This window comes from Fusarium fujikuroi, chromosome FFUJ_chr04 (genome assembly GCF_900079805.1).
Source record: "Fusarium fujikuroi IMI 58289 draft genome, chromosome FFUJ_chr04".
Classification (NCBI taxonomy): domain Eukaryota; kingdom Fungi; phylum Ascomycota; class Sordariomycetes; order Hypocreales; family Nectriaceae; genus Fusarium; species Fusarium fujikuroi.
Genome location: NC_036625.1, coordinates 1,583,142 through 1,607,511, shown reverse-complemented (window position 1 = coordinate 1,607,511; position 24,370 = coordinate 1,583,142). Strand labels below are relative to the sequence as shown.

The following is a 24,370-nucleotide window of genomic DNA, read 5'->3' as shown; positions in this document are numbered from 1 at the left end:
TTCTCGGTGATGAGATGTCATCCTTACTCGCCAGTAACCGTGAATCCAATCCAATGCCTTGAACGCCTTCGCTATACCGGCAATAAGCTCAATAACAAACCTCCAACTTGTATCCTCATTCAGGTTTTGGTCCTGCAACGTCGAGTTGTTCCAATCCTTGCATGGGGTCAGGGCCAGCACCTGGCACTGCTTCCTCTTCATCTGCCGCATGCTCGGCCAACCATCCTTCCTATAAAGCATGTTAGTTTGCTTGTCAATCATTTCGATTATAACGTACCTTCTCCCAAATAGCTGTTTTACTACCAAGCCCATCCTCTGCGCTTTTAGGTGCCTTGGCCTGTGATACCTTGAGGATCTTTCCGAAAAACTCCGATTGATCCATGTTATCAATAGCCTCCTTCGCATCAGCTGCGTCTTCGAACTCAACATAGGCGAATCCTCTGTGTGTCTCTGTAGAGTTTGGCGCATCGGGTTTTGGTACCTTGACCTCGACTATCTCACCGAATGGAATGAAAGCGTCGAGGACATGGCTGTGAGTTGCCATTTGAGATAGTCCGCCTACATAGACAGTGGCTTTCCATCGAGCTGCGTCTGACATTTTGGAATGATATATGCGCTTTTGAGTGACTGAAAGAAGAATGGATGGTGTCAACGTAAGCCTGAAGGCCCTTGAAGTTGAACTCATAGCATTCACTCGAGGTGCGCTTGAGAGGTTCTGTGCTCATCACGTGACCATTAGAGCTTTCCAATCTCGACTTACAACATTTGGCTTCCGGCCGTTTCATGACTACCATGGCTCAATTCATGCACAGTGCTCATATAAATAGTTCATATTCTCTTTAAAGATGTTCTTTGAGATGTAATTGATAGCCTTGAGACAGACAGCTTCTCATATTAAGGCATATACTAACCTTAAGAATCCTGTAAGTCAGTCTGACCAAAACAGTAGCAGACAATAAATCAAATACCGATTGACCGTTGAAGTTCGAACGTCCGCATTTTTGCCATAAAATTACTTATTTATAATAGCACCTAGTATTTAAGATATCTCCGGCTTCTCCCAACACATTCCCCTTTTCACTAGTACTCACGTATCTTTGAACATCATCCTCGCCTCAGATACCAGAAGCTGATCAAGCTGTCTCTTCACGTGACAAGAAGCCCCACCTTCTGGACAGCTCAGGAGGCACGGACGTGGCCACAGGAAGCTCAGGACTCAGGAGGAGCCAGGTAATGGGGGGAGAGCCAGCCAGCCTGCAATCTGGCATCATACCTCCCCTCCACCGACCTCGCCCTGCTTCGTTCGAACTCCTTTCGAAGCATTACTGCGGGCAGAGGCGACAATTCGTTGAGAACTGTATGGAGTTTGCTCAGCCGTAATTGTCCATTTTCTTGTCTTTTTTTACTCGTCTTCTTATATCAAAACATAATCCTGAGCTGGTATACTTGTCGCATTAGTCCCTAAACTCCCCACCATCACCATCATGGTGCGCCTTCGAGACATTCCACGAACGGCCGCCTTCGCCTGGTCACCAGGTGCTGGCAAGCCAATTCTAGCCACCGGTACTCATGTCGATTCCCCCGACGAGAGCAGCAAGCTCGAACTCTGGGATCTTGCCCTGGACGATCAACAACAAGGCCTCGAACTACAACCTGTCGCTAGCATCGACACCGACGCTAGGTAGATACCCAAGAATGCGCTTTTGAAACCCTATGTTCTGATCAACACTTCAGGTTTTACGACGTTGCATGGGGTCCCCCCAACGAGGATCACCCCAGGGGTATCATTGCTGGTGCCCTCGAGAACGGCTCCCTAGACCTCTGGGATGCCGAGAAACTTATTGCTGGAGAGTCTGATGCCTTAATTTCTCAAACATCAAAACATAGTGGTCCGATCAAGGCACTCGAATTCAACCCCTTGAAGCCTCAAATCCTGGCCACAGCTGGCGCCAAAGGGGAGCTCTTCATCTACGATGTCAACGATATTGCCAACCCCTTCCGACTCGGCAATTCTACTGCCCGATCAGACGACATCGAATGCCTCGCATGGAACCAAAAGGTCTCACACATTCTCGCCACCGGTGGAAACGGTGGATTTGTCACTGTTTGGGACCTAAAGACTAAAAAGGCTTCTCTAACACTCAACAACAATCGAAAGGCTGTTAGTTCCATTGCTTGGGACCCCAACAACTCGACGAAGCTCCTGACAGCTACTCCTGATCACAATTCCCCTGTCATCCTTTTATGGAACCTACGGAACTCCAATGCTCCCGAGAGAACGCTTCAAGGTCACGAGTCTGGTATTCTATCCCTGTCTTGGTGCCAGCAAGATGCCGACCTCTTGTTGTCGTCAGGTAAGGATTACCGTACCATCGTGTGGAATCCCAACACTGGCGAGCGCTATGGCGAACTGCCAGAGGCGACGAACTCCGCTTTCCTCACTCGGTTCAACCCTCACAACCCCAATCTTTCGGCAACTGCCAGCGCCGACGGCAAGATCACAGTACAGACTCTCCAAAACACCAACCCTGATACTACGAAGGCCGCGGCTGAGAAGAACCTTGACGATGAGGACTTCTTCCTCCACGCTGCTCAGGACAAGCCTCAAGACTCCTCTTGGTCATTGGCCAAGGCTCCCAACTGGTTCGAGAGGCCCGTGGGTGCTTCATTCGGCTTTGGTGGAAAGATTGTCGTGTTCAAGCCCAATGCTACTCAGCCCGGGCAAAAGCGTTCATCGAAGATCTTGATCACCAATTTCACTGTTGACTCTGACATCTCTACTGCTAGCCAAAAGTTCCAAGAGGACATCGCTTCTGGCAAGATCTCTGAAATCTGTGCCAACCGGGTTGAGCAAGCCAAGACTGATGAGGAAAAGGCTGACTGGAAAGTGATGGAGACTCTTGTTGGCGAGAACCCCCGTAGCAAAATTGTCGAATATCTTGGCTTCAACAAGGACACCCTCACGAATGGCAGTGCCGAGGAGACATCTGAAGTCCAGGAAGGTGAGGAAACCAAACCCTCAGATGAGGATGCCGAACAGAAGAAAGAGAAGCGAGTCTCGAGCTTCTTTGATGGTGCTGAGGGCGATAGTGACGACTTCTTGTCCAATCTTGCCGCTACAAAGGGTGCCAAGACTGATAATCCTTTCCATCTTTTCGGTGACTCTGATACCACTGTTGAAAAGAACATCACCTCTGCTCTGATGCTGGGTAACTTTTCCAAGGCAACTGAACTCTGCCTCAAGGAGGACCGTTTCGCCGACGCATTCTTGATCGCCAACTGTGGTGGTCAAGAACTTGTTGACAAGGTTCAAGCTGCATATCTGTCCCGCAAGAGCGGTACGCCAAGTTACATGCGTTTGCTCGGTTCTGTTATAGCTAAGAATCTTTGGGATGTGGTCTACAACGCTGATTTGGAGAATTGGAAGGAGACCATGGCTATTCTTTGTACATTTTCCGACCCTGATGAGTTCTCTGACCTCTGCGAAGCGCTTGGTGACAGAATCAATGAAGACGGCGACCGAAAGGATGCCTTCTTCTGCTACCTGGTTGGATCAAAGCTCGAGAAGGTGGTGTCTATATGGGTTGACGAGTTTGACGAGGCTGAGCAGGCTGGGTTGAAAGAGGAGACTGAAGACTCCACGTTCTCAGTTCATGCTAGGACTCTGCAGAATTTCATCGAGAAGGTCACCGTCTTCCGTCACACCACCAAATTCCAAGATAACGAGACAAGCTTGACCTCGGATTGGAAGCTTTCCGTTCTGTACGACAAGTACACCGAGTACGCAGATATTCTGGCTGGTCACGGTCAGCTAGAGACCGCTCAGAAGTACCTCGATCTTCTCCCTTCCAACTACCCCGCGGCGGAATTGGCAAGGAGCCGTGTGCGTCTTGCTACCAAGAAGCCTTCTGCTCAGCCCGCTTCACGGGTGCCAGCCTCATCAAGCCGGACTTCGTCCAGGCTTCAACCTGCTGTTGGCTACCAACCTCCTCAACCCGCACCTGTGGTTGGCACTGTGCCTGGCTCTGTCCCAGCTAATCCCTATAGCCATATTGCCCCAAGCCCGGCTGCTCCTCGATCAACTGGGTCGCCAGCACAGCAATATCAGCCCCCCTCAAACCCTTATCAACCTCAGAACAGTTACGCTCCTCCCGTGCAAACTGGATATGGAGCGCCAGGTGGTTATCAGCCTCCTGCTCAGCCGGGTTACGGTGCTCCCGCCCCCTTAGCACCCCCACCGATGAGTGGCCCTCCTCGAAACACAACCCCTTCATCAGTGACACCTGCAGCCAAAATGAAGAACATGGACAACTGGAATGATGTCCCTCTTGTCACCAAAGCACCCCCGGCGCGCAGGACCACACCCAGTGTCCAGCCTATCACATCTCCTTTCCCTGGCCAACAAGGCACAGGTGTGCCTCCGCCACCTCCTGGTGCCTCTCCTTTTGGACAGCGAACTGGCTCGACTCCCCCTCCGCCACCCCCCAAAGGATCAGCGCCGCCTCGCGTTCAGTCACCTCTCGCAGCTCCTCCACAGAACTTCCAGGCTCCTCCCCCTCCTGCTGCCAGTAGCCATAACCCATACGCGCCCCCTCCCCCTGCTGCCGGCGCGATCCCCCCACCAATGCCCAATGTCGTTCCTCGAACAGCATCACCGTACAATGCTCCTCCAGCAGGAGGCCCCCCAACTAACCGATACGCTCCCACTCCTGTAGCACAGCAGCAGCAGTACAGCCAGCCCCCGGGGTCTGTACCTCCTCCTGGAGCCGCAAGCCGTCCTCCTCCGGCTGGCTCATTTGGAGCTCCTCCTCAGCAGTCAACGCCTCATAACCAGTATGCTCCCTCTCCATATGGTGTCCCTCCTGCTCAACAATCTGCACCTCCCACGGGGCCTCCTTCGACTGGACCTCCTCCGACTGGGCCTCCTCCCATGAGCCGACCTCCTGGTGGACCTCTCGCTGCTTCCTCTCCCAAGGCAACTCCTCCTTCCCAGGCTTCGGTCCCTCCCAAGGCCAGACATCCTGCGGGTGACCGCTCGCATATCCCACCCAATGCCCAGCGTTTGGTAGACATCCTAGACCAGGATATGCAACGAGTTGCATCCAAGGCTCCTGCGACTTTTGCACCCCAAGTCAAGGACACGCAGAAGCGGCTTGGTTTGCTCTTTGACCATCTCAACAACGAGGAACTTGTCAAGCCTGATACAATTGAACAGCTTACTGAGCTTGCCAATGCTATTGAGGCCAAGAATTACGAAGGCGCACACAGGCTTCAGGTTGAGCTTCAGAGAGACAAGACTGAGGAGTGCGGCAACTGGATGGTAAGTTCTCGTTGTGTCATAACTCGGTGACTATGCTAACTCGCCCATCAATAGGTCGGTGTGAAGAGATTGATTAGCATGAGCAAGGCTACCCCGTGAGCAAGCTTCTTTTCAGTATAACACGACTTACGATGCTTTGCTTATAGGTCATATATGGAGGGTGCGGGTGTGATGTTGAATAGCTTAGCGCGGGGTGCATGGTTCTACACGAAGACATCCACGCCGAGGGTTTGGCAGATAGAAAAAAAAATGACGATGTTATTGTGCGCCTGTCTATTTCATAATACTATCATGCCTCCAAAACTCTGGTATATTTGTGCAAATACTATTTCGCATTCAATTATTGAATCTTCAACTTGGCTCCCCCTGATCCCACAGATAAAGGTGTCCTTTGATTAATAAATGTGATTGTTTCAGTGAAATATTGAAGTATAATGTCCCTTCAGGATCAACATTTGAGAACAATACATTACATACAAACTCAAATACCATTTATTTATGAGCTAAAAGGAAATGTGAGGCATAGCGATATCAGCATGAAACCTTCAGGGTAAGTGACTTGTATCAATTTGCCCTATGACCATGGCCAGTAGTTGTCAATGGATGGATCCCCACTCTACCAAAGCACCACATCATCGTCACCAGAGCCCATAATCACCAATATCTCAATATCAACTCCGAATAGACGTCTCACAATAACTACCAAATTATGTCGGAGACGACGCAAAGTCCTGAAGATGCTGCCGCCCAGCGAGCTGCTGAACAAGCGCGTCTTCGCAAAGAACGCCGTGAAGCCAAGCTCAAAGCCGGAGGTTCTGCAAGGTTGAACAAGATTACTGGTCTCGGGGGTCGTATCCCAGGAGGTTCGATTCAGTTATTACATACATCTCCAGCTGCAGAGTTGCTAACTCTCTTCTACAGAACCAGAACCTACTACTGCGTCTACTGCCATGGCTGATGCTCCGACACCAGCGCCAGCACCAGCACCCGCTGCTTCAGCATCCGCTGTGTCTGCCACCGCCGATCATGCCGACCCAGAAGAAGTCGATATCTCAGATCACTACTACGAGCCGAAGCGGACTGCCACTTCACGAACGAATGCACCTGAAATAACAGAGCCCGCCATCTCAGAGGACCAGCTGCGGCAGATGATGCTTGGGTTCGAACGTGGTAACGGCAGCGGTACCGCTAGCCCTGCACCCGGAGCAGCTGAGGAAGATCCCATGATGAAGATGATGTCCCATCTGATGGCTGGTGCTGGTCTTCCTGCTGGCTCAATGCCTCCTTTCCCCGGTATGCCAGGCATGGCGCCCGGCCAAGGACCCCCCGTACCGCCCACAGCCGTCCGCAATAGCGCCTCTACAAACCTCTGGCGTCTTCTCCATGCCCTTGTAGCTCTCGGCTTGGGCTTCTACATCGTCATATTTACCCCCTTCACTGGCAGCAAGATAGAGCGTGAGCGTGCCGCCCTTGCAGGCACGACACCCGCCGACCCGCTTATTGCAGCCGCCGAGCCTGAGCTCGAGACGGAACTGGAGCACCGGAAAAAGCTGTTTTTTTGGACATTTGCCACTGCTGAGTCGCTACTACTCACAACTCGCTTCTTTCTGGACAGGAGAGGCAGCCCCCCTTCTGGTATTGTAGGTACTGTGGTGCAATTTTTGCCCCAGCCCGCTAAGGGATATGTCGAGGTCGTGATGCGTTATGGCCAGATATTTACCACAGTGAGGAGTGATATACTGGCCTGTATTTTCGTGCTAGGGGCTGTTGCTTGGTTTAAGGGATAAGTAGCTTAGTAGCATAGACACATTGCAGCTGAATTATCGCATTACATTAAGGCATGGCCTTGTGACAAGGTATGGTGTTATTGCTTAAGGATTATACGTTAGAATTCAAGTGCTCTTCTATGCAACGTTGCTCTACTGTACACAATGGTTGCGATAAGAAAGGAAGGATGGGAACGACTAAACCGAAACAGAGGTCCCAGTTGGTGATGTGCCGGGCCAGCTCGTTTACTTACTGAGAACCATCTTTAGCAGTTTTCCAAAGACGCCCCTCACTCGATCAGGGTTCTCTGCCACACAAGTAAAGACAACGGCAGTACTGGCGGCGAATACAAGTCTCTCTCGCCACTCTTTGTCCAAAGAATACCGTCGAGGCAGAATAGTGGCCAAGGCACGAGGGGCAACGAAGAGCGCAATATCCTTTCGCCGGCTTTCTGTTTCAATCATGATACTCCAGCCACAAAGCAAACAGCCCGTGCCAACGCAGATCCCACTATCCATGATCTGATGACGCTCAATGGCTGTGCCGCCAGGAAGACGGGGTCCGACGCGTGTGCGACTCAAACAGACTCCATAGTAGAAGAGTGTGATAAAGGTCGCGAGGAAACTAGAGGAACGGCAAGACGAGATTATGGCTCGACGTAGAGCTTTGCGAGAGGGGTTTCGAAGAGCAAGAGCAAGAGTCAGGGGCAAGTACGTAGCCATTGACCACTTCCAGGCACGAAAAAAGCGGCTTGCAGCATGGTACTCGCATGAAGGCCCGCTGGACATATGGACCATCTGGCAAGGTATGGGAACAACTACCGCAGGATCTCCCCAGGCAAGTGGCCACTCGTAGTCTACACACATCCCTTGAAGGAGATGTGCCTGACCGGTCTCCTTGCCGTACTGAAACTCGCCCGAATGGCACCGCCGAAGGGCTTCGATGAGCCTTAAGTCCACGGAAGCTGCCGAAGTGATCCATTTGTTGTAGCTGCGGGGCAGACGGCTGGGATGATAGAACCAAGCCCACATAACAAGGCCTGATGAAGCTGCAAAGACAAGGGGGTCAACAAACTTGGAGAGGAATCGTTCAGCCTTAGGAAGGTGTCAGCAACTATGGATATCTGATAATCATAATCAGGTGATTTTCATGGTCTAATTACCTTGGACCACCTATTGGAGGCCAGACGACGGGCCTTGTGCCTCGCCCACAGATCACCAACGAGGACATCGAGGGCTCGAGTAACGGCAAACAGGGTTAGATCCATTGTTCGACCAGCAAACTTGACTGTTTGAGTCTCGGTGTTTTGGGCCGAGCCCTCTTTCGGTGGCACAGTTTCGGTATACGCTCGGCCTTCGTAGGAGTGCAGCAGCCGCAGGCCGAACCAGGCAGCAAGGAATGTTGACAACCATCTTGCAAGTCTGGGGCGAATGTTTAGCAAGGAACATCATGATTCATTAGAGTGAAACTGAAGGCGTACCTCAAACGACCTGCCTCGCTGAGCCCCCTTGCGGTTTTCTCTAGAATGCTTTTCAAAGGTTCCTTTCGGCGTATTAGCTAACGGCATATCAAAGTAATATTAACGTTCCGGTGAGTTCTGACAGCCGACAAGGACAAGGCGACCAATGTCAGAAAAAAGTAGGCGAATTTCTAGGACTGGACAAAATCCATCATGAGTAGGTCAACTTGCCTTCAATAGAGTAGTGCCACCAGCTAGTATGGCACAAAACGTTGGAAACCGCTGCGGATTGAAGCCTGTCCTCACTATGTGTGCCGCAGAGCTGACGAATGAGCTATCGTCAAGGTCCGGGGCAAGTTGGTTGGCTAGTTTCTTCTTTCTCTTCGCAACATGCTGCAACACTAATGTCAACAGCCGGGGAGCCACGGCAGATGCATAGCCCAAGAGATAGGCGCGAATCAAAGGGCGTAGGATCTCGGGAATAGGATCGAGCCTCAGGGGCCCTTTACGGGCAGGGCGCACATCAACTGCAGGCATAGGCATGCTGCTCCAGCATAAGAGATGTCCAACAATATCCCGAAGCAGGGCTACGGCACCTGCTACCGGTGGCACTCAGAAGGTGGGTAGCTGACAAGATGGATGATCGCGGGGATCCTGACTGTGTATGAGCGGTCAATAACAGATCTACCCCTGCAAAGTATAATGAATAGAGGAAAAGGTGGTGTAAAGATGATCGAAAAGGGGAGGTCGGCGGTTTGGAGCAGCGGGGGGATATGCCAACATCATGCAACGTATGAGGAAGTATCACAGAGGGTTGATGACAGAATTTGACGGCAAAGGCGGCAAAGATATCTAGGCTCTTGGCCAGATAAAATAAATGAACAGTCAGGAGATTGATATGATGAACTCTCCCCTTGAAGTTGATCAAAATTGTGGAGATCTCATCGCCGAGCTCTCACTTCGAGCCTCGGCTTGATATTCAAGATGCCGCGTGTGAATATGCAACATGGCAAGCATGGATCGCATGTACACACGGATACTCCTGCAGGAAATAGACCGAGAGGAGAGACACGTAAATGATCTACCTTGACAGGTCGTAGATCATAACGCCCCCCCCCTCCCCCTGCCAAGGCTATAGGCAGTGTAGCGTAGCGCAACCGCCGCATGGTGATGGAGTCGCAGATGCAGATGCAAATGCGGATGCAGATGAGAGAAGTCAATACGTGGGATTGTGAAACTAACCTATCACAACAGCAACTATTATTCTTTGAGTAACAAATCCGTGAGGCTGAGAGTATGAAACAGAGTATTCAAGAGAGAATTAAGCTCAAAAGTACTCGTGGCAGATTATACGGATGATGCCCGAATTGGAGGGCTGATGATGTTGCTGGTGACGCTCGTGACGATGATGACCTGAGAGTTCAGGGGCTCAGCTAAATCAAAGTCGACGAGAACCGATCAATCTGGGCCTGGGCCTGGGCACGGTAGTTGAGTACAGATTTAGACATGAGACGTTCCAGATTTCCTACTGTAACGGCGGCTGCTGAACAGATCCGGGTCGTTCGTTGTAACGGTAGGTATTTTAGGTGTGAGATTAAGTAACAGCTGAGTGAGGTTATCGTTAACGTTAACATCTGTAGGTACAACAATTTGCATGTGGTCAAAGGGACGCCCCATCTGTCTGCCTGTAATTCTGGGGTACAGGGATAGGCAGCTGCTGCATTGGGAAAAGAGGCATGTGCACAAAATGGGTCCGGTACGTAAATTTTACCTTATAAGGCCGAACAATTGAGAATCCTTCAGTTGACAGCCGCCGGAATTAGAAAATTTCCATCTTGTACATAGGTAGGTACTGGAAGAGAAAACCTAAGAGAACAACGGCCTAGAGACCAAGGATACAGCTCTCTAACTACCTAGGCACCTACCTGGTACAGTTTCATCAGTTGATCAGTTCCCAAATGTTAGTGCCTTGCCCCTGGGAAACAAGAAAATTCCAGATCTCAAGATGGTATACCAAAAATAAACTCACTACAGAACCCATCAACTTCATGTCAACTTACCTAATTCTTTTTGTCATTTACGGTCAAAGTCCCAAGTTTTCTGGCCTCCCTCCCTACCTAGGTAGCCTAGTAGCTTACGTCTAAGCCAGTTGGTTCGTATCCGAATTCCAAGTGACATACCTAGATTCGCACATGGAAATGAAATTGTTCTCGAAAAACAAAACAACCTACGGCAGGGAAACCCCATGACGAATTTCGGGGCTCTAACAGGTTTCGGCTCTTCTTCCTGGCCTGATTTCCCACAGGAAGCATGATTTCAGTTGGCATCTTTCCTTTCCAGGGAGGTCTTATATCAACCCTGGTAAGCCCTGAATATCACACTGGCACGGGCCGACCGTGGTCACGGGTCAATGTGAAAAAGTCTTTGTCACCTTCGAGAGAACGAAGACGCACGCATGTGCTTGAGCTTCTGCTTGTGGCTATGCTGGCTGATTCAGACAATGCAATGTTGTTGGTTCAGCCTCATTGTGTTGCTGACTACAGGTGAGTAAACCGAGTCAAGTAACCGCCAACTTATCTGCAGTAAGTCAACTGCGTGCAACGCCAAGATGACTAGATTCCCCGAGTCTCTCAGCAGAAGAACAGAGCCAATCAAGAATGGACGAACTGTCTGACTCTTAAGGCTTGGCTGGGCGAATGAATGGCAGCTGGACATGAGGCGTCGTCAACCAAGGTCGTAGAATAGAGCTGTTGGGAGTGCTGAAGATGAGAGAGCTTGAAGCATGTGATAGTCCCATAGATGCATACTGCAGACTATGGATATACGGATACGTCATGACAAGGTGATCCGACCCATAGACACCCCCCATACCCATACCTACAGGCGGGAGTCTCGGGGGGGGGGGGATATAACGACGAATGTGTTGAAAGAGCTTTGGTAATTGTTGAACAAGGCGCGGGGGCTTGGATCACTTTATGGTTTTGGTGGAGGCTCGACTCGACTCGCTGAGCATCACCCACGATCTGATTTCCCTAAGAATACTCACAACCAAGCTTTTCCCAAAGGCTAAAGGCTCTGGTCGACGTCGATGAAAGTTGCAGGTGACACAGTGACCTGGGGGAGGGGAACATGGGGGATTAATGACTAGAGCGCATCAGGTTGAGGTACAGAGTACTTGAAGATTGAGTGCTTCTAATGCTCCGAGGCAACCCCACATGGCTAAGACGATCCAAAATGTGCTCAACATGGGCCAATGGGTCCAATTGCCGTGCAAGCTTGGTCCTTGAATACATTTCCCCAAAAACAAGACTACCTTCCATCTAAGTCGCAGTTACCACCAGCGGTCCGCCTTCCACCTGCCGTACCGTTCCTCTGCACCCAGGACAGTCACGGTGGGCTCCCGCCGCTTTCCTCCAACCTAGCCTACCTAAACCGCTTTACCCTACCTACCTAGTTAAACACCACCACCACCACCACACTCACCTCCACGATCCTAACCCTCCCATCCTTTCCTGGCCCGCTACTATTTGACCTCTAGAAGGTAAAATTTCTAAACCTTTCCCGGCCAGGAGCATAGCAGCCATCCTATGAAGAAGCAGGAGATGCCGGGCCCTAGTTGCTCCTTCTTTGTCTTCATCTAGGTCGCGGGTGTGATGTGACGCAGCAAATGCACGTTTTAGCACATGCACTCCCCGTCCAGACAAATCCCTTCTTGTGTTGATCCCCTGTCGCTCTTATTCTTCTTCTTCTTTCTCTTCCATGGCTTAAGCAGGCAACTCTGCAACTCTACTGTCAACGGCTTTTCTCCAACTTCCATTCACAGCTGTTTGCTTCCAGCGACAAAACTCGACTATCAGCATATTTCATTGTCTTCTATCCAAGAAGCACATAAACAGCAACGTACATGCCACACATTCAGTCGCACAGTCTATAATATATTCACGAACCATTCACCGGCACAGTCGTATCGATCTGCTCCTCCTCGTGCTCTCGCGACTCAGCAACTACCTCCTAGACTCCAGCCAGATACAACAGTTGCTTCTTTGCGCTTCACGTGAAGCGAATCGAAATTGTCCAGGCATACTCACTTGCTATCAACTTGAAGGGCTTGAACTGTTATGTGCTGGACAGACAGACCATAGCTTGGTATTGTCCTGGTCTACACGCTTAATGCCGAACAAAAAAGCACACCATTCTGGAAATATTACCGTTTACACCGTCGAGTCGATCTATATACACCCGCCAAATACTTTCAGTCCTTCAAATCACAAAAATTTATACATCTACTGTGGCTCATTTGTAGCACAGCGTTTGCTCTACAGAAAACCCGTATTACAAAAGACGCATCCATGCTCGCCGTACAGCACGCTCCGAGGATGGGTTCGTCGCAGCCGCCCTCAGACCCTTTTATGCCTTTTGGCTGTAAGTGAACTGCTCGCTGAGATCCCTTATCCTTCGCATCACATTCACCAATTCAAGAGCAGTCTGCTAATCTCTAACCCGACTAGATTCATTCGACCCTAATCAAGATCCTCCGATCAACGATCCGCCAGAGCCTGCACCTGGAGCTCCTCTCTTAACCGATACCGACAACAGGCTTCTAACATCCTTCTTCGACGATATCAATGCCGACCATTACAATATGCCCTCCTTCGGCGAGGGGCTTAATTTCAGCGATACCTGGCTTGATCTTCCTCCGCAATTCATGGGATCCAGTACTTCATTCGGTCAGCAGCCAGGATCTTCACTTGGCGAGCCGCCGGCTCAAGGACTCTCCCATAGTCTGAACGAGTTTCATGGCATGGCACCATTGGGATCCCATATGATGCCCCCGCCGCCACCACCTCCTTCCCATTTTCAACATCAGACTGAGCATCGACACACTCCCGATGATGTGCTGAACGCGGCCGCTACTCTGCTTCAAAACGGCCCAAACCAGCGTCAGAATTCCAACGGAATTGATACTTCGGTACAGAGGCACCCAATAGGACCTCCAGTAGGCCACCTACGACACCAGCCTATAGAAGAATTCCGGGAAGACCATCGACGCAGCGTTGCAGCAAGCGAGCAAGAACATTACCCAGACTGGATGATGGGACCCCATGACAAGCGCCAGCATCGAGCACCGCCTGCCGAATATCAGTGGGGTTCTGATGCCAACTTCAACCGCATTCAAGGCTATACTCCCAACTCGGAGAAAGAAACCGCCGAGTCCTTGACGAAGGAACAACTCAAAGTTCTTGAATGTTTTGAGCCCAGTAAAAGCGCCGATAACACGCGACCCAGTAGCCCACTTTATACCAAGGGTTCGCTCCCTCATGGCAGATTGGCTGAGCTCACGAAAGTGCAAGAAGCTGATACGCCCCCGCGTAAAAGGCGGAAGAGCAGAAATAGCAAGGATACTCCAGATGAAGAGGCGCAAGAAGAGACAATCACGCCGAAGCCTGTGCGGAGGCGGAAACCTAAAGCGGAACGTGCAGGTTCCATCACTTCGGCTGTTGCCGATGACGTTGCTGGGGGCAAACGTCGAAAGTCGGCAGCAAACAATAGCAAAGTGTCGAGAGAGAATCTTTCAGAAGAACAGAAGCGCGAGAACCATATAAAGAGTGAGCAAAAACGGCGCACTCTGATTAAAGAAGGGTTTGACGACTTGTGTGATCTTGTTCCTGGCCTTCGCGGAGGCGGTTTCAGTAAGAGTACCATGCTCGCGATGGCAGCGGAATGGCTGGAGGATCTACTGAAAGGGAATGAGGCACTGGCCGCCCAACTCGCTGCGTTAGAAGGGCGCATCTGAGCCCCGTTTGTCAATCTAGTGCGATACGTGCCATGTATCGGTTTATAGACGTGCGATTTGGTCGGTGTTTGCTTTTCTATTAGGACAAAAGGGATTGGAAGACCTTCCCCCGGTGCGTATAGGAGTTCATTGGAGGAAAATACTCACTCTCTACGGACAGAGAGATGGTTTCAAGGAGCTGGACGTCACAACTTACTGGCGTGGTTGAATACCCAATGGGAGTAGCAAGAGGTGGTAATAACGATGTACGAACGAGGGAAAATGTAGAAAAATTGGCCTCTACATCATGAGCCGATGAGACGAGGCGGCTTGAGAAGGTACATTACATGAGAAACATGAGAATGAAATAAAGAAGTCACACCAGTCTAGTGAGATGATCGCTTGCTGAGCGACATTGCCCAAGATGATGATCTAGGCTTACCACGTGTCATATCAGGGAATTGATGAGTATGGAAACAAGGGACCCAAGGATTAAGCGGATAGAGAGAGTATTGAAGATGGGAGCACATCTGAAGCGAGTCAAGGTGATCTCGTTATTGGCTAATAGTAAGCGGGAACTTGGCAGTATTCCATCGCTAATTATTATACGACCTCTTACTGCAGGCTGTTAATGTCGTCTAAGCTCTACGAGGAAGATGATGGCCTTGGTATTGGCTCACAAGTTGGGGGGATTGCTTGATCACTCTGGAGAATTATGAAAAGTTTCAATCAGATGAACCTCCGAGAATGATTGGCTGTAATAGGTAGACGGGGAGCTGCATATTTGCTGCAGGAAGTTGAGCGCAATTTTGAGAAGGTTTTTGAAGAACACGGAGGATTGAGGATTTGTCGCAGATTAAGTGAAGGATTTCTTGGTGATGTTTGGGATGTATCAGGCAGTATATATAGTTGAGTGTCTTTGAAATCCAAGAACATTTATATGCGTCTGCCTTGCTCTTTTATCTTGCTTTTGTCAGCTACAGAACACAAGTACCTATATTGAAGCGAGCTCTATATCAAGGTGGTTCATGATCATGAAGTTCTCTATTTCTCTTCTCAGTGGCCTCACCCTCTTGAATTTCAGCTCTGCCTCATCTATTACCCGGCCCGAAGCCCATGTTCCTTACTACTCGCGCGATGCTGAGCCAACCTGTATAACTCCAGGCATCGTCCCCAACATCACAGGCTCTCAGATCCGCAATGTTGGGGTTGTTCTCTTCCAGGCTATCGACATGATCGATGTCTTTGGTCCTCTGGATCCTCTCCAGATTCTCTCGCTCAGCGTCCAGCAGCTCAATCTTCACCTCATCGCTGAGACGCTTGAACCCGTTAGCACAGCCCCTTTGGCCATGAACAAGTTCAACTCGAGCTTCTTTCCAACGATCCCCCCAACCAATACATTCAACGACGACCTGGATCTTGATCTGCTTATTGTTCCTGGTGGCCCTGGCGCGAGGAACCCGAACCTTGAGGCTGTCACGGATTACATTGCAAAGATGTATCCCAAGGTCAAGATGCTCATGACTATCTGCACTGGTGCTGGCGTTGCAGCTAGATCGGGTGTTTTGAATGGGCATCTAGCAACGACTAACAAGAACGCCTGGACAACTATGAAGGAGATGGGCCCCAGAGTGAAATGGGTATCTCCCGCTCGTTATGTCATCGATGGTAAAGTCTGGTCTTCCTCAGGCGTAAGTCGTTGATCAATCTTGCTGAAACCGTTGATGTTTTTGATCTGACACTCTTTTTCAGGTCACTTCTGGGCTGGATCTCATATTTGCCTTTATTGATATTTTCTGGGGTGCAGAACAGTCCGAGCGTATCGCGAGTATTGTTGAGCATGTTCCTCGTGTTGCAACTGATGACCCCTTCTCAAAGCACTTTAATATTACGCCCACTGATGCTCGGCCCTGCCCAAAGATTTGAAAGGGCCCCCAAACCCGTGAACGATACTGAGCGAGTAGTGGTGATGGTTGTGGTATGACTTCAGGTATATAGTTTTGATTTAAACCGATCAACATTGGGCCTTTTGCTGTTGTCACCTACCCATTTACAAGTCTCATGTTGTCTTCAGTTAGATATTTGAAGCTCAATTGCAAGGCGAGACATAGTACTCACAGCAGAACCTCATATCTCAGTTCTTCTCTCTGGTCACCACAAGATTTCAGTTCAACTACCATCTGGAAATATCCTCTCTGAAACGAGATGTCTTCACTGCTGCGCTGGGAGTAAAAACAGAGTTAAAAAAAAACCACTTAGAGTGCTCTTTGAAGATTTTCGTACTATGCCATTCTACGCCCAAATCAGTATGATACAGATGTCCATCTCACTTCAGGTCTACCATCTTCACAACCCAATACCCTTTTAACGCCAGGCTGTGCTCGCCATTATAATTAACTAAGATCCATTTTCTCATCACCGTTGCTGGCCGCTCCGCCTACTGCGAAGTCGACTGCACCTGTGTTGCCGATCAGGCGCTTCTCTGACTCAGCCACGAACTTGACGCTGCGGGCGGGATCATAGAAGAGCTGGAAGCTGCGTTGCACATCACCAACTTCGACTTGCTTAGCTTTTCTCTTGGCAGAAACAAGTTGCGAAGTGCTGATGAGGTTACTGGCGTATCGGAGACCTGCCTCCTGGCCGATCTTTGTGAGAAGGGCGAGAGCGTCGGGGTGCACGTCGATCTCTTCTTCTTGGGCTCGGATGGACAGGATCTGCTTGATCTCCTCAGGGTTATATGCGTGTGTGTTAATAATAACGACTCGGTCCAAGAAGTCGAGAGGCAGTCCATGAGGGCTGCGGTAGTCAGTACCGCGGATGCGGGAGTTGCCTCGGTTGCTGGCCATGATAACCACAGGAGCAAGGTCATCCTCAAGAGCTCGGTTGATGTATGAAAAGCACTCGATATCGAGCATATGCACTTCATCGATGAACAAGACACCAGGAACAATCTCAGCCTTGCCCTCTTCCTTCCACTCGCCGACCTTTGTGTTAATCTGGTCTCGAATCTCGCTGCGGATTTCGCCAGTATCGCCGGAAAAGAGAGCAAGGAAGCCCTGGGTTCTCGAGTTGATTACATCGATCTCGTGTAGTGTGACGGTGTGAACAACCTCCTTGCGCTTTTGGAGCTCTCCATCCGGGCACTGGAGGAATTTGGTATCGACACCCATAGCATCATAGTCGCGAGATCGGGCATACGATCGGCCGAGTTTGGTGATCTTTCCAGAAGACTTGTCTATCGAGATGATGTCGCCTGCCATAACGCGTTCCTTGGTCATGGCATCGATCATTTTGCTACCCATATCGTAGACTGCCTCCATGTCGGTGGTCTTGATGGTTAGCTTTCCCTGCTTTGCGCTCCCAGTAACACTGCGGTCGATCTGGATCTCAACGACTTCTCCCTCCATGATTTCGCTCTCCTCCTTTATGCGGACACCGATGGACTTTCGGAAGGCTTGGGTAAGGGCTTCGGTCTTGGACATTTCGAGCGAAAAGATTTCTGATGAGGCAAGTGTTGTGAAAGGAACGTCGGGGCCTAGAGACTGAGCCATGCCCATGGCGATGGCAGTCTTTCCTGTGCTTCACATGTGTCAATGCGCGCAGTACGGTAATGGTGACTGGAAGCATACCTAGGAGGTCCAGCAATGAGAACAGCACGGCCAGCAATCTTTCCATCCTTGATCATCTGCAAGATGACAGCAGCAGCCTTTCGCGCCTTCTCCTGTCCAACGAGGCCTTGAGAAGAAGCTCGAGGCTCAAGGGTTGTTGCATCCACACCAAGACCTCGAATGTGGGAGTGTGCTGCGATCAGATTCAGACCCCGAAGGTCCTTGGACTCTGACACGGTCATCACAGGCTGTGAAATTTACTGTAAGCAATTGGTTGCGCGGAAGGTGCGAGTAAATTCTACTTACGGCAGCCATCTTGTCGCGTGTTATGCGCGAATGTAAAGTGAGCAATCGTGATGGAATTGAGTTGTGAGGCAACGACTTTGATGAAAGAAAGCTTGAAGAACAGGGCTGGGAGCTAGATCGCGACAGCTGCACGAGCCTGCGCATAACTTTCAAGTAAAAAATGTTAGTGCGCGGCTATCGCTTAGCGCTTAGCGCCATGTGCTTGATGCGCACCGCCACATTAGTGACCCACTCCCGTGAAATCAATCCATGTGACTCCACAGCTCGGTACTGCGCTGCATGGACGCGATTACATTGGATGCGAGTACTCCGTACCTACCTGAGAGATCCATTCAGCTCGAGCTGCTGGAGCAACTAAGGCAAAAGGTTTATATTATAACATCTTCTCGAGTCCGTAAGCTTCCACAAGGAGTCAATAGTTAAGTCATCTGGTAAATAACTATTCGTAGAAGCTACCTTGTCTACCTAGATAACTTGGCCCCTATGCCGTTCTTGTTTTATATTGTCCCTTATTGCATGACGAGAACAGAGGATGTTTCCCCTCCACTTTATAGAGACTAAAATCATTAGTGTCAATTATCTTGGCAAGCACCTATTATCGGGCCAACCGCTCTTCTTTCTTAGATGAGTCTAGACCCTGATAGCTTAGGCGGTGATTCAGCGAGGATTAGGGGTCTATATTTAATAACTGAGCTGCCCCAAATACTCCATAACTATTTGATGAATTCAACCGTGACTATCTACCTACCAATATTATATGATGATAATCCACACGAACTGAACTCCACACTGCGTAGCCCTGGTCTTGTTGTAACAGATACCTCATTAGTTAGTTGGTCCTTTCCAGGTCTTTTCCTGCTTTTTCTTTCTCTTCATGAACCGGCTAACTACCTTACCTTAACATCCGTGCTCCCGCTTTTGTGTCGCCTCGCACTGGTTTTTCCCTCTTCTCTCTTCTTCCATCCTCGTTCGTTCAATGCACATGCTCTTATTTATCTCTCTGTCCCCCCTCTCACTCCTTTTGTTCTTTCTCCAAACCGAGGCTCTCTAACTCTTCTTTGTTTTTTTTTTACTAGGCGTTGCCACACTCTCTCTAGGTACTCACACACCCAGCCGATTCATCGATGCGATTGCCTCCCGCCGTACTCAACTATTTGTCCAACCACCACCCAACTCAGTACCTATTTGGCCCTGTGTCCCATTGGTACAAAGTACTACCTCCTTAGCGCAGTCCTTATTCGGTCCCCTTAATTCCTCCGGTCGCATACCGTCCTCAGCGATACCCTCTCGCCCTCCTCCTTGGGCCACTTTCGATTCGCAACCAACGGCGCAAGGCATTTGTCCTGTCTCGAATCCTTTACCCATCATTTCGACGGATGCTTAAGGCTCCATTTCACTACCAGAGCCGCAATGGCTGGTAGAGATGATCGGTACGGTCGTCGACCAGCCGCTAGCTCACCTTCAGAATTGTTTCCGGAACGCTTCTCACACCGCCGAGATGAATCGTCTCATTCCAGAGATGCAGACTATGATCGAGGGAGGGGCGATGGGAAGGGGGCAGCATTGCCTTACGGTAAATATAGCAAACCACCTCTGGAAATATCTTCTTCCAGGAGGTCAACGAATGCTAGTGATCGCGGTAAGAGCGCAAGTCTTGGGAAAGAACACGACCAGAGTATCGCTGACATATGCCATTTAGGCTCAATATCGACCGCTGCGGCCGAGCCGCGCGCCACGAAAGCTGAACGCCTGCCACTTCTAATAGACCTGCTCGGCGATGCAGCCTATCTGCGTATACAGCACAACCAAGCTGATAGCAAGCTTAAGAAAATATGGGCTGACTGGAAACGCTCGACTACCAAAGCTTCTGAATATCCTTCTGTTGACGAGATGCAGCGTCAGGCTGTCCAAAAATCCGAGAACGAAAAGAACAATCTTAAGCAAAAACTCAAAGAGCTACACCCAACGCTTTATGATACTTTCGATTCGTTGTTGAAACAATACGTGCAAGATCAGGCTTCCATAGGACCCAACACCCAAGAAGGAGCAGACTCTTCCCTGACCAAGCCACAGGGCTCCCCTGCCGAGCTTCAGGCACAATCACTGGAACCGCACCAGCCAACCAAGGCATGGATGGAGGATTGCTTACAGACTGAGCTGAACAAGTTCAAAAACTCCTTACCAGTCGCTCAGGGGCCAGATAATAGCGAGATCCAGAAACTGGTCGACAGCCTTGAGAACGAGAAGAAAAAAACCCAACTTCTGGAAAATAAAGTCGAAGAAGGTCGACAGCAACACCAATTATTGGAGGAGAAGCTCAGCCGGCTCGAGCAGAAGCTCGATGGCGTCAGCACCATGATGGAAGAAAGGATAGCCGCCAGCAAGAGCGGAACAACTACCTCTGCAACCTCTGCCGAGCATAATCAGCTCAAGTCAACAGTTGAAATGCAGGGACGCACCCTAAACTTCGTCAAAAACCAGTCTGATCCCATAAAGATACAGAAGCTCCAGCAAGAGACAGAAAATCTTGCGGACAGGCTCACGAAAGGCATTAAATCTGTCAAGTCGCTCCATGAGCAGAATTCCGCTCTTATCGAAAAGCAAGGGGAAAAGCATAAATCCTTAGAAAACGACATATCGTCCTTACAAACTACCTCTCGGAACCAGGATGTCAAGCAAAAATCCCTTGAAAGGGATATATCATTGGTGCGAAGCACATCTGATAATCAGGGCGCAAAGCAGACTTCTTTAGAAAAGGATATGTTGTCCTTGCAAAAAACCTCTGAAAGTCATGAGGCAAAGCAAATGTCCATTGAAAAAGATATTTCGCTTTTACAATGCACATGTCAAAGCCAGGGAGAACAGCAAAAGATAATTGATGATGTCGTTTCCGGCATAAAATCAGCTGTAGAGAGTCTCTTACAAAAAGGGGAATCTTTAGCTGAAGATATTGCTTCTCTGCGATCATCTGTGAAACAAATACAAGAGGCCCAGGGGTCTCAGGAGGCGCGCCTGTCAACGCTTACCTCTCTAAAGCCGCTGGTTAAGGAAGTTAAGGAACAGCAAAAGAAGGCCAACGTTCTGCAGCAGAGCGTCGACGCTCTACAGGCCAGTGCCGCCGACTGGTCATTGCAAGACTTCCAAAATCTTAAGGCAAAAGTCCAGGGGTATCCGCCTGCAGATGAGGTTCAGCAGCTTCTTGTTGGATTTCCATCTCTCCTGGACACCAAGCGGCTGCTTGCCAAATACCCACCTTCTGGCGATCTTAAGCGGCTACTTGAAGAAATGCCGCCTTCCAGTGACATAAGGCGTCTCCTGGATGAATGTCCATCTCCTGCGGATGTGAAACGCCGCCTTGAAGAACTGCCACCGAGTGGTGAGCTTAAGCAACTTGTTAAAGACGTTCCAAAGTTAAGGGAATCTATGTCGGAAGTCAATGCGCGGTCTTCTAGACTTCCTACGCCTACATCCACTCCTGCATTCATGACGAAGGAGATGACGTTGCAACTGATCACTCCCAAGATGGATAGACTGGAAGATGCATTAAAGCGTCGCTGTGCGGATATGATCCAGATATCCTCTGGGTTAGTTGCCGAGACTGTTGACCAGGCAAACGCCCGTACATTGAAGTCAGAGGAAGCTACCCAGGCACTTGATGTACGTGTAACAGGTTTGAAGCGAAGCGTGGATGAGAGCAAGAAGGAGTTCGATGCGCATGTCACAACGTTAAGGCGAATTGCGGATGAAAACAAGAAGTTGGATCAGCAAATCACAGAGTTGAAACAATCCGTCAGCGAAAACAAGGTGGAAATGTATGACATGAATAACGACATGGAAAACCGCCTTGAGGAAGAGAGCACTGAACTTAAGTCAGTGAAGGGCATGGTTGCTGTGATGACCCGGGACGTTGAAAAGGTGCGCAAGGACTCAAGGACTGGGATCGATGATATTCAGTTCCAGCTGGTCCAGATGACGGACTGGGCGAAGAATTTCAGCTCCAAGCAGTGGCATGACAATGTCGCTCAACAAATCACTGCCTATGTGCCAGCTCAGTTTGCGGGACAATTGGATAGCCTGGCTACCAGGGTCAGTCATCTTGAGACCCGAAGTCACAATTCGCCAGAGATCTCGAGCAAGAGACGCAAAGGAGCTAATGGGAACCCTCTGGTTGTCAACGGGCTCCATTGAGCAAAGACTTGGCTCAGAGGTGCTGTATGGAACATGTTGGTCAGTTGAACACTTTTGTCTGTATAACTGATTTCTCGTACGGGCTGGGTCTTGATTAGAGAACCAGGGTGTTACTTTTTTTTTTTTGGCATCAATTGAAATATGTGGAGGAGAGATAACGGTGGCAAGGCAGCATTATACCCTTACGGATCCGGCGTTTTATGCATTATTGTCAGGAAGAAATATATTCATGGATTCACTTATAGTATAATATTGACTTGTGTGAACCTCAATTTCGTTATGTTGACTGGCATATCCCAAACTTGAATACACAGGGACAATTATCCAGCAACAACAGAAACCCAGGGCTAATGCTTGGCGGGTAGTTGTTTGCTCGTCACGAATAGTGTATGTTGTGGAAGAGAGGAAGCTATAGAGTTGTGGAAAGACGTTGAGCATTTGATGGTGGATTCAGAGAGTGTCTAGCTACTAAGGTACTGGGTAGCAAGCAAGGTGCGGAGGTATGGAAGATACTGTTACACAACTTTAGCTTGTAGGTGGTTGACGAAGTTGCTATATACTTCGTACTTAATTTAATAAATCATAACTAGATACCTACATGCTAAGTATCTATTAGTTAATGTATACCTTTTACAAATAATATTTTAAATATAAAGTAATACTCTATATAATTTTTTTTTCAATATATATTTTTATTATACTATATAACTCAGGCTTCTTTTATAAGTTCTTAAAACTAGGTTTAATACTAAAATAATAAAATGTTAATTAATGCTTATCCTGTGAGCGCATGCAGCTAGAAGAGACAGGGCCCAGGAACCAGCCAGACCAAGACATGGACAAAACTGCTTGGATATCAGCCACAAAAACCTAAAACATGAGGGGAAGGCATTAGAGCAGCCACAAACGGACATGCCTGTCCAGGGGAGAATGGACCAAGAGCAGTAAGAGAAGAACATGAAACTGTGAAGTGACGGACGGGACGGACGGGAATGAAGCCCGCCTACTAGGTTAGTAGGTACTCTAGTAGTTACCTTAGGTAGGTACTAGGTAGGTACTGCTGAATGGGATTCCTGTACAACAGAGCAAGGCTACGGTAGCTCAGGTCTCGCTCTTTATTAAGGTAGGTACCTACACTTGCTCCACTACGGATCGTCACTGCTAAGGCTGGTCGGGTGGTTCTGTCCTTTCCTGACCGCTGTCAACTGCCACATAACGTCAGTGAGATGAGGCATCTGCCACTGCAACTGCATGTGCAACTGTCACTGTCACTGCCTGGCCCTGCCTGTCTGAGGTGGGCTGCTACTGCACTGGGAAATCTCAAACATCCAATCCCGACTAATGAAACCAAGACCCAACCAACTTAGATCCCGGCCTACACGTACGTTTGGTGCTTTTTAGCCTCAGCAACAAGAAGGGAAAAGTAGAGAGAAAGGCTTACGCGCTTCAAGCTTAACTCATCTATTTCTCTGGTTCGTAGCCTAATTCTCGCTTTATTCGGCCCTAATAACATAATAAACATCACCGCTCTCTTTGTCAATCCGATTCACCGGGGCCTGGACAGAGCTTCTGGGCTCTGATCCACCGCCGCTTTGTTGTTTCGTCTCCAGCCAGCGCGCTAACACTCTCCAATCTTCCCTTATCGTGTGCGACTGGGTCACTTTCCATGCCTTGTCGCTCGGCATCAACCACCACCACTATCAGCCACCATCACATCGCGACAACCCTGCCAATCTGTCGTGAATGACGCATGATTTGAGCATCCTCCATTTTCAGGGACTCGCAATACTTTCAAGATCTTTATCCCATTTGTGTTTTTCCTCAGCGTTTCCATCGTCGCGTTCTCGGCCTCCCTGCGTACCCCTCGCGCGCGTCACCTGCGATCGCCAAACCTCGTACCGCACCGCATCGCAACCGTACTGCACAGCATCGCACCACACCCCCGTCTT

At 49.5% G+C, this 24,370-nt stretch overlaps 8 protein-coding genes; 5 read left to right on the top strand and 3 right to left on the bottom strand.

The window, feature by feature from the left end:
* Positions 1-115: 115 nt before the first annotated feature.
* Positions 116-598, bottom strand: FFUJ_13499 (related to cyclophilin; the record flags this gene model as incomplete). XM_023576191.1 has 2 exons in its annotated part: positions 116-229; positions 278-598. 2 exons carry the CDS (start codon positions 596-598, stop codon positions 116-118), a joined length of 435 nt encoding a protein of 144 aa, XP_023429379.1.
* Positions 599-1,484: 886 nt separating this feature from the next.
* Positions 1,485-5,419, top strand: FFUJ_13498 (related to SEC31 protein; the record flags this gene model as incomplete). XM_023576190.1 has 3 exons in its annotated part: positions 1,485-1,681; positions 1,735-5,320; positions 5,375-5,419. The coding sequence occupies 3 exons, from the start codon at positions 1,485-1,487 to the stop codon at positions 5,417-5,419; spliced, it is 3,828 nt and encodes a 1,275-aa protein (XP_023429378.1).
* Positions 5,420-6,029: 610 nt separating this feature from the next.
* FFUJ_13497 (uncharacterized protein) lies at positions 6,030-7,107 on the top strand (the record flags this gene model as incomplete). XM_023576189.1 has 2 exons in its annotated part: positions 6,030-6,183; positions 6,242-7,107. 2 exons carry the CDS (start codon positions 6,030-6,032, stop codon positions 7,105-7,107), a joined length of 1,020 nt encoding a protein of 339 aa, XP_023429377.1.
* Positions 7,108-7,332: 225 nt separating this feature from the next.
* FFUJ_13496 (related to integral membrane protein) lies at positions 7,333-9,089 on the bottom strand (the record flags this gene model as incomplete). XM_023576188.1 has 4 exons in its annotated part: positions 7,333-8,181; positions 8,250-8,508; positions 8,568-8,629; positions 8,853-9,089. 4 exons carry the CDS (start codon positions 9,087-9,089, stop codon positions 7,333-7,335), a joined length of 1,407 nt encoding a protein of 468 aa, XP_023429376.1.
* A 3,806-nt stretch (positions 9,090-12,895) lies between these two features.
* On the top strand, positions 12,896-14,340 carry FFUJ_13495 (uncharacterized protein; the record flags this gene model as incomplete). XM_023576187.1 has 2 exons in its annotated part: positions 12,896-12,968; positions 13,055-14,340. The coding sequence occupies 2 exons, from the start codon at positions 12,896-12,898 to the stop codon at positions 14,338-14,340; spliced, it is 1,359 nt and encodes a 452-aa protein (XP_023429375.1).
* A 1,013-nt stretch (positions 14,341-15,353) lies between these two features.
* On the top strand, positions 15,354-16,245 carry FFUJ_13494 (uncharacterized protein; the record flags this gene model as incomplete). XM_023576186.1 has 2 exons in its annotated part: positions 15,354-16,010; positions 16,072-16,245. 2 exons carry the CDS (start codon positions 15,354-15,356, stop codon positions 16,243-16,245), a joined length of 831 nt encoding a protein of 276 aa, XP_023429374.1.
* Positions 16,246-16,712: 467 nt separating this feature from the next.
* FFUJ_13493 (probable RUVB-like protein) lies at positions 16,713-18,242 on the bottom strand (the record flags this gene model as incomplete). XM_023576185.1 has 3 exons in its annotated part: positions 16,713-17,898; positions 17,949-18,175; positions 18,234-18,242. The coding sequence occupies 3 exons, from the start codon at positions 18,240-18,242 to the stop codon at positions 16,713-16,715; spliced, it is 1,422 nt and encodes a 473-aa protein (XP_023429615.1).
* A 1,401-nt stretch (positions 18,243-19,643) lies between these two features.
* FFUJ_13492 (uncharacterized protein) lies at positions 19,644-22,421 on the top strand (the record flags this gene model as incomplete). XM_023576183.1 has 2 exons in its annotated part: positions 19,644-19,872; positions 19,933-22,421. The coding sequence occupies 2 exons, from the start codon at positions 19,644-19,646 to the stop codon at positions 22,419-22,421; spliced, it is 2,718 nt and encodes a 905-aa protein (XP_023429373.1).
* Between the last annotated feature and the right edge of the window lie 1,949 nt (positions 22,422-24,370).